General features: G+C 38.6%; 1 protein-coding gene across 3 annotated transcripts in view; it reads left to right on the top strand.

The window, feature by feature from the left end:
* Positions 1-11,546, top strand: part of GRAMD4 (GRAM domain containing 4) — a 79,958-nt gene extending 68,412 nt beyond the window's left edge. For all 3 annotated transcript variants that reach the window (XM_071552577.1, XM_071552578.1, XM_071552579.1), the window contains exons 15-19: positions 2,488-2,635; positions 3,734-3,827; positions 5,063-5,147; positions 6,763-6,831; positions 7,691-11,546. In XM_071552577.1, the coding sequence (XP_071408678.1) occupies positions 2,488-2,635; positions 3,734-3,827; positions 5,063-5,147; positions 6,763-6,831; positions 7,691-7,792 (498 nt within the window). In that variant the 3' untranslated portion in view covers positions 7,793-11,546. The remainder of the gene's footprint in view (positions 1-2,487; positions 2,636-3,733; positions 3,828-5,062; positions 5,148-6,762; positions 6,832-7,690) is intronic.
* Positions 11,547-13,063: the final 1,517 nt, after the last annotated feature.

The raw sequence follows: 13,063 nt of genomic DNA, 5'->3' as shown, positions 1-13,063 counted from the left end.
ATCCATAAACTTGGAGAGTAATGATTTCTTCTCGCTTTTCTTTGTGGCTTAAGTTTTGACAAGTAGACCAGGGAATTTGTACTATCGTGTCTTGCTTGGTGGCCTTGGATCCTCTGTCTGGAAAGTATGTGCAGGACTGTAATACCTGTTTCCAAATATTTTTGAAACATTAACTTCATCTCAATAGATTTATACCCCTTGAGAGACTTCTGCGAACCTCATAGTATGAAAAATAGACTTTTGTAACAAAAGATTACAGGTAGGTTTCTCATGTTTTTCATAGTAAAGGCAGAGCCTAAAAGCATGAAGTGCCAGCATGTGTGCATTTGCTTTGGCTTCTGATCATTAAACAGCATACAAGACACCGTAAACTTGGACACAATGCGTTATTCATTGCCTGTACCACCACTCTGACCCCATGTCCTTAGAGAACAGTCCTGGCAACAATATCTGATCAGTAAAGGTTGTATGTCAAAAGATGATGACAGATCAAGTGAAAAGGAATACCTTCAGGTGTTCCTACCTTCATGTTGTTGGAGACGGTTTTAGACAATCAGGACTCTTGCAGCATTACAAATCCAATCACTTCCAGTTAGATTTAAGGCTTACCAAAATTGGATACAATGGTTTTCTCTTAGTAATTGACCATGGGTTGTCTCAAGCCTGAGTGGTTAGAGGAAACATTTGCATGTGTTAGGCAGGACTAGGAATAAGGGCAGAATTTTCTCACATTTTCAGCCACCAGATGGGATGTGCTACTGAAGTTTAAACTCCTTTTTTTAATCTCTTTATATAACAGGTATGTATAAAGCAGTGTAGCAAAGAGCAGAAATAGTCCTTATTCCAGCACAAAAAGCTTTAGACCTCTTTTTTTGTTTTGGGCCATAGAGCTTCACCTGGTTTTGTGCATCTCCAGCCAAATAAATTGTCTAAGAAGGTCTTCAAAAAGTTATTCTCTAAGAAGGCCTTCAAAAAGTTCTCATCTTTACTTCTACACAGATTGTTGGAGAAGCTGTTACTTTCCTTGGTTCCAGGAACTTGATAGTTTCTTAGAGAACCACAGAAGGGCAGAACCTGAGGCAATATTGCAGTTACCATCAGCCATTTGCTTTCCATGTCAGCTTTATTTTTTTCCCAAGGCATCCTTGTACCCTAAAAAGTTGATGACAAAAAGCCTCTGCTGTCCCTGTTTTTTCAATCTGGTTCTAGTTAGCAATTGCAGTGCACATTTTTTCATTTGTTTTGAATTTCTTTTGTTAGCTCTAAATGCTGTGAAGTGTCAAGTGCTGCCAACTTAGTGCAAAAGCCAAACAAGCATCCAGAGGCTGGTTGGCCTTCAACAGGATGGGGCCTTTACAGAGGAAGAGCTTAGTCCTGAGCTTCCATGTTGTCATTTTGCCAGTTGTTTAATTGCCTGTGTATGGTAGGGCTAAGAATGGTGCTGCTAATGCATCAATGACAAAAGCCAGCTTCTGGAATTGTGTGATGCCCTACCAAGATGAAAAAGCAAATGCAGGCAAGATTTCCAATGGAAACTACCTGCTGTCCTTCCAGAAGCAAGGCTTGTTGCTAGGGCAGTCTCCCATGGTTCAGGAGCTCTGTTTAAAAGTAGATTTGACTCAAGTACTTTGCTTTTGGAAACTTCATCCTTCCTATTTTTCCCCACAAGGATGCTGACAACGATTCAGATTTTATTTCATGTGTCAACACTCTCGAAATTCAGTATAACTTCAAAGCAAAGGAAAGATCAATGGCTTGAATGCAACCTGAATAAATTGAACTGGTGTGCTCTAACCACTGATAACACTTTTTTAAATTGCATTCATTGTGTGTAGTTTCTTGGTTTGTGAGCAAGATCTTGCAGTGTCACTCAGCTCATGTTTTATTCTATGTATTATACTGTTAAATAGATTTTACTTTTTTTCTTTTGTCACTGTCACATTTGTGTTATTTGTTTCTTTTCCTGCTAGCTGTCAGGGCATGAAAAGGTATGGATCATAGCGTGGAAAACTTCCTTTCAATTTCAGCATTTGTATTCCTAATGAGCTTATGCAGTTTTGTGTGGCTTTTTCTTTGTTCTTTTTTCTTTCTCAGCTTCTTTTGTACAGTAATATTTTGTCTAACTCTTGAAGACAAGCCAAGTACAGAAAACCTATTGTCTTTTAGTAGTCCCACTAGTTAGTCACTGGAGCTGTGTGCAGTGACTTAGCTGTATCTAATCAGATATAGCCTTTACTGTAGAAAAATGGTATTTTAAGGTAGGTGCATTTAGCACCATGTGCTTCATCCCTTCAAAAGGTGTCCATCAAAGGGCAGCACTTTGAAAGGTTATGTTCAGGTGCCATATTAGAGGTTTGTGCTATAGCAACAAGTATAGTGCAAAATTGTTGCATTATAGACTTTTTTCTTTTTTTTAGAAAGAGTATTAGCAGAGTGTAGCTTAAATGGCAGTGCTCAGATTGTGGAATCGTCTTTCTTCTTCTGCAGCTTCAAACAGTAGCATCCAGAAGCTACGTGAGCTCAAGTGCCCCACCTGGAGTAAGCAAAGATGAAGACACAAGTCGTCTGCACACCACCAAGAAGGGGAATTTCCATGAAGTTTTTAACCTGTCAGAGAATGAACGTCCTTTGGCAGGTATGATGCCACGGGAAGGCTACATTAGTAGAGTATTTTGTAAAAAGCAATGTGCTGGTTTGAAGGTGAACCAGCAAGGGAAAATGAACTCACCACGAGAGAGATTATAAGTCAGAGCTAAAATTTAATAATAATATTATTATAACAACACTGACACACAAGGGAAATTGCTTTCAACTCACAATACCCCAGCAGTATAACCCAGTGTCCTGGGGCACAAACCCAAGGGGGTTTGTTTGCCCTTGTGCTGAGACCCCTGTGGCTCCCCCAAGTCCAGAGCAAAAGGAAAAGAAAAACCTGTTGGTGCAGGCGAGGGCTGTGGTCTGGGCGAGAGCGGTGATCTCCTGCTGTCGAGGTCCTGCTGCTGCTCTGGATCCGACGAGAAGTACCCGAGGTCTTCTTACCCACCACTTATGTACCCTCAGGGAGCACTCAGTCCCTCCCCCTGGGCGGGGACTCACACAATGGGTGATTGACTCTGGGAGCCAGGGGGTGTTGAGCTGTTGATGGCCCATTAGCAGCTCCGCCCCCCTCAGGCTGGGTGTGAAGGTGATAATGGCTCCCTGGGCAGCTGCTGCTAATGGCCCATTGTCCTTGGGGAATGAATAGAGGGGGTAGAATACACAGCTTTGATCACCCCCACACAGGGTTAGCTGGTCCCTCCTGCTGAACTAGGACAAGCAACGATAGTTTAAAGTTGAATTCCCTTTCTGTGCGTTGTGTAGGTGTAAGCTTTTGATTAAAAAGTCTTGCTTTAAATTAGAATGAATGGAGACGGCCTCTTTCATTCCAAATTCTTGCAGCTCTTTGAAAGAGTGCACAGCCTGGTGTTGGTGTGCCTTTTGTGATTATGCAAATCTAGTAGTCAAGTTAAAGGGAATAATTGTGGGGGTGTTTTTTGTTTGGGGTTTTTCAGTGTTAAAACAGATGTTATGATGTCTAACTCCCCTTATTTAGGCTTTTGTTTCTAAGCACTTTTAGTTTTACGTATCTAAAGTTTATTATTCATTGTTTTCGGTTTTATAAGGGGACAGTTGGGGGTAGTGCTTCTCTCTCTGTCTCTCTTCTAACTAACATTTCTTGTTATGATTTTTTCAGTGGGTGAAAATGGCTGGCGCTGTTGCTTGATTAACAGAGATAAGAAGATGCCTACAGACTATATCAGGAATGGAATACTTTATGTCACAGAAAAGTGAGTCATTGCCCTCCAGACATTTCTCAAGAGGGAAATGCAGGACATTAAAGAATTTGAATCTAAAAGTGATCCTTTCATGTTTTGAAACAAAAATGCCATTTTGAGATGCTTTACAGCCTCAAGAAATCATCATAGGAGAGGGAGAGCTGAATCTGGCATGTGGCAGTGCTTAACAAAAGTGATTTTGCCTTGGAAAGGCTTGTGTAGTAGTTCTGTATAGACAGTTGTTAATAGCTGGAGTTCTTGATGTGGATAACATGCTAACTATATATTTATACTAGAAAAGAAACCTAAAAGCTAAGTGTACTTTGAAAGTTGTGATCAACAGCTATTTGGCAAATAGTCTTAGTTTTTGGTTTTTAAAGCAAGCAATACATAGCTTGAAATGACACGCAACAAAAAGAAAACTCATAACCAAGCCTTGGTTTCAAATCCAGTACTAGATTTTTGTGGTGAGTTTGTATGTTGGGGTTTTTGTTGGTTGGTTGGTTGGTTGGGTGGGTTTTTTCAGTTGTTTTTTGGTTTGGTCTGTTTTTTGTTTGTTTTGTTGTTGTTGTTGGTTTGGTTTTTTGTTTTTGTTATTTTGGGGGGAAGTGGTTTGTTCGGCTTTGTTTTTAGGGTTTTTTTTTTTAATCCATACCTACCTCCCAGCTTCCCTGGGCTGAATAGCTATGGTCATTACTGTTTGGATCTTGCACTGAATTTCCTTTGGAGTGTAGTGAAAGGAAGTAAAGCTCATCTGTATGCAATGTCACCTAGTGATGGAGACCACTCTCCAGAATTTATAAATCTGAGCTTTTGTCTGCATCACAATAACACGAAACTAGCACAGTGTTTTTCATTAGTCTTCTTTTAGGATGGGAAAAGATTTATAAGCCTTTTCAGATTTGGTATTTCAGCTGTTTAAGTATATATGTCCCTCCCGTGTCTTTAAGATGCCTGTCAGGTTTAACCATTCCATGCTGTAATATAAATACAAGAATTTTTGTTATGTGTGTATGTTTACTATGTGTTCTGGGCTTTCAGACACATCAGCCAGTTGCTAGAATTCATAAAAGTTTGCTCTAAATTACAAGCCATAACTGAACTGCAAATTGTGTGCCTCTTTCTCTTATTTTGAAGCTGATTTTAACCTGTGAGATTTCAAACTTCAGAAGAGACAAGGAATATTTGAGACATTTATTTTAGAACACTGCATCAGAATGAGCATTTTCTTTTCTTTTTTTTTTCAGTTACTTGTGCTTTGAAAGCTCAAAATCGGGCTCATCTAAAAAAAATAAAGTTATAAAGCTAACGGATATAACAGATATCCAGAAGGTATGTCTGGTTGGTGTTGCAAATAGGGGAGAAAACGGGTTTTCTGTTCAACTAGTCATATTTTGCATTTTTCCTTATGTTGTTTTGAAAAACTATGCCATTAATAATTTTTATAAGTAAAATGAATTCTTTGATCATGAGTGTTTCCTGAAACTGCTCGTTTAGCCCTTCGAAATTAAAATGAGCAAACTATGAGCATGAAGGCAAAGTAGTTTACTAAACTCTAACACTCCTGCATTATTTTAAAAATTAAAGCTGTGTTGTTTATTAACTCCAGTGTTGACTAGAGCTGCAGGGGCTTTAAGAAGATATACTGGTAGCAGGAATAGTGTAATAACGACTTTATTTTGGATGTGGATATTAGTAGATGCACTATCTTAAAAGTAGGTACCTCAGAGGGAGGAAGGACTGTAGTGAAGAAAGGAGGATCATTAGAATAGCCAGACTGGGTTGGGCTGGAGTTTCATCTGGTTGTGGCCTGTCAGTAACACAGGCACAAAGTCCACATTTGGAAGCATGGCAAGTACAGTGTCATCCTTCTTCACTTGTCCTCATCTTAAACACCCCTGCTTTCTGCTACATCCAGTGGCCCTGAGTGCCACAGATTAAATAATTTTGAGCAAAGAAACACCTCAGCTTGGTGTCTGATACTGTGTAACTATCTCTAGATTTCCAAATTAATTCCTTCTGTTTATATCACATGTCTATAAAGCAGACAGCTTATGCTCAAATTGAACATTCCTATTGGAATTAATAATTCATATTAATGGATTTCAAACATCATACTTGAAGTGATGCTAGTTTTTTCCCTGGTAGGTCTTTACTGCCATAAAAGCCCTTTTGTGTCTGTTTAATTTTTTTTAACGAAGGTGAGACAGGAATTGTGCAGCCAAGCATAAACATGTGCTATGCCTGGTTTTATTTGGAGGTGGGAAACATGAATCTGACTTAGGGATCACTTCCTCCAGGTGGATATTCCCAAGTTCAGCCAACAGTAGTCCTTCTTACCTTTATGGACTTCCTCTAAAAAAAAAAAAAAGAAAAACGAATCTATACTTAATGCTATGGTTTAATTGACATGGCGGTGTTTAGTCAGAGGTTAGACTCAATGATCTTGGAGGTCTTTTTTAACCTTAATGATTCCACGACTCTGTGATACCCTGTTTATCTATGTAAATTTGAAAAAGAAGCTTTCTCTGGTCTGCTTGCTGCTCCTGTAAGCAGTGGATGAATGTTACTTCTCAGGAAGCCTCTGGGTGACACACACAGACACGCTGTCACATGCACACATACACATAGATTTGAGGTGTACCACCTGCCTGCCTGTGGTGTTCCCTGACATCACACCCAGATCCACTTCCATGTGCTGTGGTGATACTGGGATGCTCAGTTTGGGGCTGGGTGAGTGTGGGAGAAAGAGGAGACGCAGGTTCTGGCTGTACAGGTGATACTGTCAGTCCAGGATAAGAGAACAGCGTCTGGCCTGTTGGTTTTAGTAGAGGTCTCTTAGTTGTGGCTGGGAGGGCACATGAGTGATGAATTGTGTAACCTCGGCAGCATCTTTTGCAATTACTCAGTATGTAAGGTATCTTTTGTGGTCTTTTTTTCTTTTTAGTATAAAGTGCTCTCTGTTCTCCCAGGATCGGGGATGGGTATTGCTGTATCAACCCCATCTACACAAAAAGTAAGTAGCTGGCTGTATCTGTATTGCTGTGTTTGACCTCATACCCTTCTTTTCTTTCTTCTCTCACTAGCACCAGCATAAAGGGGGTTTTGTCCCCTTATATCAGTGTTTGGCTTTTTCTTTTGTTTGTTTTAAATTCACTTGTCAGTCATTCAGTATGTTCGACTTCAGAGTTTTAATGAATTAAACATTTAGCTTGTTCTACTGTATCTGGACTATCTTACTGTAACAAAGATTTGCCCCAGCCATCCTTCATCAGGAGTGTGGGGACTGCTCTGCTGTGTAGTCTGAAACAAAAAAGTTGTGACATGAGAGTATGTGTGGGTGAGGAGACTTTGGAGTGGAAAGGAAGGGCCCGACTGTCAGATGAAGTTTTCCTGTTTCAGTCTTACGGTATTAAAGAGTTAAGTTTCTGTAAGCCTGAAATACTTTTTAGGCAACTGAAGCTTTTCTTAACATATGTCTAAACCTTATTTTAAATCAATCACAAATCAGTTTTTACCAAGTCACATGACTGTTGTACGAGTTTTTCTGCTCATTGTTTGATATTTTGAAGTACTTTGTAATTAGGCGGTTGAAAATAAAGGGAACAGAGAGGAAAGTGAGTTACAGTGTTCTTCATTGCTCATACTCTGTCCAGACACAGTTTATCCTATGGTTAATTTAAGAAGATAAAAAAGTGGAAAAAAATAGGAACTCTGCCATATAACCCAGAGTTTATTAGAGAAAAGGATTCTTATGTCTTTAATAATGCACTTCTAGTACAATTAATCTGTTCCTATTGACTTGCCCAAAACTATGCCTGGAGGAGTGTTTTTCTTTCTGTACTGACATGATGTGTTTTTTTCCTGTTGTTTAGCCTTTGATTTTTGGTGCCATGTTACACAGAGATGAAGCTTTTGAGGCAATTCTCAGCCAATATGTGAAAATAACATCTGCAACATCCAGCAGTGAAAGCTAGCATCGTGGAAGAACTAAAGGAAACTTTCTTATTTTACAACTTGGTAGTGGGAAAAAAAAAAAGAACATCCTCATCTATTTTGCAATAATTTTTCTTGTCTGGTGGTTTATATTCTGTCTGTTACATAATCCAAGTGTATTTTATATATGCCTTCATGTTTGTTTTTAAGGTTTTTGTAAAAAAAAACAAAACAAAATGAAACAAAACAGTGAAAGTGCTATCATCACTATTAGCCTTGCACATTAAGCACTTTTAATGTTTATTTACTGACATTAAAAGCTGGGAAGATACTTGGAGACCGGACTAAATAATGAAGTGAAACAGAATGATCCCTTTAACTCCACTGATATCAATAGGGATACGTTTGACCCTTTATTTTAGTTGTTTTTCCCTGAGATGTGAGAATAATGGCTACAGCAGCCTGAAGTCTTCTCCTTCAGCTCAGAGTTTTGAATTGAGTTCTTTATTAAGATAGCAACACCAAGGAAGTATTATCATTTTGGTATTTCCACTTTTACAATTCCATTAAAAAAAAACTCCTCCTTGCTAATTTTTGCATCACAGAAGGGTATTTTATTGCTTTGGTTAGGTTCAATTTTTCCTGCATACAGTTGTTTCAATTACTTGTGCAGTGAATTGGAGGAGAAAGTTTGTAACTACATCTTCCTTTCCTAAGTAACCAAAGTAAGAGGAAGGAAGGCAAGCAGATACTTTTTATAAAAGAGGGCACCAAAATGTTGTTCCTAAAATGTTAGGCATCATATATTTGTATTTCTGTAGATACTTGTTGTAGAAGGGCTCAGCTGTTGTACATGTTGTATGTACAAGGCATTTGTATGTTAATATGCTAAAGACTTGCAGGCATTTTGTGTTGGGGGAGGTGGGAGTAATTAAACTAAACTGAGACATGAGTTTTTAAAATTCGAATTTTCTCTTGAGTTACTTTGTAATGAGAAAACCCACTATGATATAGCAACTGAAGGCACTAGTTCCTCTCAAATAATTTGAGGAGCATGGATATGCTGCTGTTCCCCCTTGCAGAATTAAATTTTCGTAACAGTTAAACCCAACTGCCAGGTAAAACAGGAAGGCTGTGCTCCTCTGAACTCTCTCAGGCCTGTCTAGCAGCAAAGCACATATTGATCTTTGTCTTTGATATTAGAAAGCTTTTATACTCTATATAATAGCACCCATCTGAGAGGTTTAGAATTTTATTTGCATTTTCATGAAAGCACAGTAGGGGTTATGCCAAGCCTTCCAGTGTGTCTTTTCCTTTGCTATGTCTTTGAGTTGAGCAGTATAGATTTTCCAGACATTATATGAATGGCCATTAAAAAAGATGCAAAGTCCAGTGTAAAAATGGGACTTAATTTCATGGATTCTTTTTTCTCTGATTTTTTAAACAAGAATTTTCTTTCTTTATAGGGAAAGGGGTAAAATGAAGAGGGGAGAGAGGTAAAAACCAAAGGGTGTTTAACTCTTAGCACAGTTTTAAATAAAAGTGTGTCAACAAATGCACCAGTAATGAAAAAGCTGGTAGTTAACATGTACAACCTTTTTTTTTAGTCTGGACATGAAAAGGTATGATATGGGAACTTTATATAAACTTGATATGAAGAAATATTGTTAAATATCATGATTTGGTTGAGTATTGTACAGTGAAACACTGATGGGCTAAAACTCTGTGCCCTGGGCGGAAATGTCAGCAAGAATGGTGAAGGGGAGAAGCCACTGGAATGGCTAAAATGTAATTTTTGAATTCTCCCTTTACAGTAGCACTTGAACACGTCTTTACATTACCTGAAAAGGGGTGCATTTCTATCACCACCTTAGGTATGCTGTAACTCAGGGCCTGGAAACTTAAAATATAAGTGAAGCTGGTGGGAAATCCATTTTGCCACCATCTAAAGTGGCTGTAGCTTGACAGTTTATGCTTTCATCACTTTACACATTCAGGTTATACATTTAAGTAAATATTCTTGATCTTAAATTTTTCCTGTCAAACCTACTTTAAAATCAGTTAATCTCTTTTTTGTAATTTCTGTTTATTATAATTTGGCTTTCCTTTCTAGAATCTTCCTTGAATAGTAAGTGTGGCTAACAAATAGGCATTAAAATCGCTTAATGTTCTATAAATCTTAATCAGATCTGTTCATTTTGTCTTAAGAAAAAAATCCCTTGGGTGTGTTTTAAGGTTATCCTTTTTTTTGAACAAACAGAAGACTATATTTTTTACAGAGAGCATGCTCTTTTTCTTATTTTTGTATCATTTTTCAAGTGTAATTTATACCTTCACTCTGATCATAACAGCAGTTTCAGTAGAAAATCAGTTGACTTGCACTTATTACCTCCTCCCCCTCCCACCCTTCACTTTTTGTCCCTTGTAAACAAGGTTGTCCTACATTCTGGTTCCTGAAGGGGCTATAGGATCTCTACTGATGGTGCCAGGACAATTAACCATACCTAGGCTTTGGAGAAAAGATATCATTATCCTTTTCCCAGACTGAAATGCCTCATGTGTACAATATACTCTTAAAATTTATTTGCTGATGTTTGGAATGAGTCCACACTTTTAACAGTGTGAACTTAAAAGTTAGCAATTCTTAAAGCAGTAAACTTAGTGCAAACTGCAATGCAACATTGATTCATTCTAATATATTGGAAACAGACTGGATTTCTTTTTTTTTTTTAATAGAGCTGTAATATAATTGACAAACATCTGTGTACATATTTTGCAAATTTTGCTTTACATCATCTGGGTTCCTGCTGCATAACTGCTCCTGTGGTGTATGTGACTTCAGAGATGCCAGAAGGTACCCTTAGTGTGTTTACTCCTGCTTTTCCTCCTGCTACACCCTCCCAGGTTCGGAGGGCAGGAAGGGACGGGCAGTGCGTAAATTCATACTTGACTTGTACAATTACACTGAAGCTCTCACCTTAAATTCCAATATTCCTGTTAGTTTTGCAGTACAGCCTGGTGCACTACAGGAACAGGCTGGGTTGGAACACTTAATGTAAAGTGCTTCTAAATAGCAGAAAGTGATGTTCTTGTCATTCTGTCTGTGATAGCTGTTTATATTTGCAGTTCTGTTGATGTCTGTAGATGTCAGGATCATTCACACGTAATTGGATTTAACTTCTTTAGAAGTTCACTGGTTAGTTTGAGTCCCTTTTAAAGAGAATAAAAAAAAGGGAGATGAAAACTGACTGCTTTAATTGTTTATCAGCAACCATTTAAATTCAAAAGGCTAAACAAGCTGAAATATGAAATCATGCCTTTCTGTGCACTGTAGCTTTTGTGAGGCAAGATTGAATGAAACAAGCTATTTATTAGTAGCAACATCACACAGGATGCCAGCAGCAAAATCCTACCCTTGTTCTGCAGACAAAGAGAAAAGGGATTTTACCCAACCATGAAGAGATGCAAGGATGTACCTTTTTTTGGCTACTTAAACCTGTTTAAAAACATTGTTAGTTTTTATTGAACTCTGTACATTTTGGCAGATGTTTAATTTCTACTAATCATTGAAATATAATGGATGTTAAAATTTTTATGTCTGAAGTTTGAGTCTATATTTTGAAATTGTAAATAATTCACTATCAGTGTAACTTTTGTTTGGCAAAAGACTTATACTGTATGAATAATTGAAATAATGAAATTATTTGCCCTGTACATTTTTTAAGAAAATCTTGTTTGTTTAAAAAGTCTTGTATAAATTATAATTTTTATTTAAATAAACCTAAAAATGCTTTGTGCTAATGCTTCTTGCAAACTTGAATTACTTACCTATCAAAACTACACCTGATTTCTTGAAATGAGGCGAGTTACTGCTTTTTGGCATATTCATAGCCACAGGTCCACCACTAGTGGGGAAGTGGGTGGGTTTGTTTTCTCACTGCTTAAAGTCCAAGGAACAAGTGTTTTGTAACTGTATTGTAGAGTGTATGTATATTTTTGGTTAGATCTTTTCTCTAAGTCCTGTCACTTTATAGTTATATAGTTAATTAAAAAAAAAAAGGAACTGGTAAGTTTTCAGAGACTGTCACTGCAGGAGCTCCACCACGAAACAGGTAACTGCACACTGTGCTACAGGTGGGCACTGGAGGTAAGGATGAGCGCTTTTCCACCCCAAGGGTTTCAGGTGTGCTCAGCAGAAGCATTCCATAACTGCAAATGGCTGTTCTGCAGCATCCGCAGTCCCTTCAGTCCTGTGGCTGTGCCAGCCCACACTGCACTGCTGAGCCTGTGGCTGTGTTTCTGTGTAACCTGTCACCATGCTGGGGACACACGGCCAGGCTCCCTGTCCCATGGTGTGTGCCAGGGAGGCTCCCTGCCCAGCACTGGCTGTCAGCACATACTCAGGCCTTTGTCTGCGGTTAGGAATGTAATAGCAGGAATGAGCTGCCTGGTCAACCAATCCAGACCTGTTCGTTTGCCTCTACAGTACTCCTTTCTGTGGTTTGCTGAGCTGAGTGGATCAGTCTGGGACAGATCCTCCAGTAATGAGTGTGTGCTCCTCTGTTTATTTTGATATTTAGTTTTCTCATGGTGGCATCAATGCAGCTGGTGGTATAATGGTGCTTTTACGCTGGTATTTTATGTTCTAACAGTCCTTAACTGGTTTAGAGAATACTTAACATCCCTCTTGTATTGCTTTAATGCGTTTTTTATTAAATATTTGTACAAGATGAGTTGCATCTGCAGCAGTACTTGCAAAGCTTGAAGTCGACCCCGCCTGCCTGAAGCCTCGTAGAGGGGGAATGTGGAGCCTGGAAGTCTGATTTTGGCTGTAGACTCCATGGCACTTGGTAGGGGACACAGTCTTCCTGGAAACAGTGCTTGTTTTTCCAAGATCGCTTTAGCAGCCCATCAAAAACATAGAATTATGTTGAATGAGCCCTTTACGTCCTCTCTCTGTAACTAATGCCTACAAGCTTCTAATGGCCAGCAAGCCTCCTCTCTGGTGGTCTACCGTGCCACCCACACACACTGGCTTAATGCACATGAGCAAGGCATGGCCCCATGTAGTACCTGCATTAATGGTAAGAGTCAGTTGCAGCATTCAGCTTGGAGAAGTTGAGTGGTTTTTTGCTGTTACTTTCAAGTAATTTTCAAGTCTTGAGTTCCTCTACTGAATCCCTAAATTCACTAAATTCCTCTCTTTAGACAGTTTTAGAATAAGCTATATATCTTATATGGGAATCATTTGGCTTATCTTAGACCTTCAAATATTTTTATTTAAAAAGTAATTAGTACTAAAAATGCTGAAA

Source organism: Pithys albifrons, chromosome 3, assembly GCF_047495875.1.
Source record: "Pithys albifrons albifrons isolate INPA30051 chromosome 3, PitAlb_v1, whole genome shotgun sequence".
Taxonomy (NCBI): domain Eukaryota; kingdom Metazoa; phylum Chordata; class Aves; order Passeriformes; family Thamnophilidae; genus Pithys; species Pithys albifrons.
The sequence above is the reverse complement of the archived record's forward strand: the minus strand, read 5'-3'. Positions and strand labels throughout refer to the sequence as shown.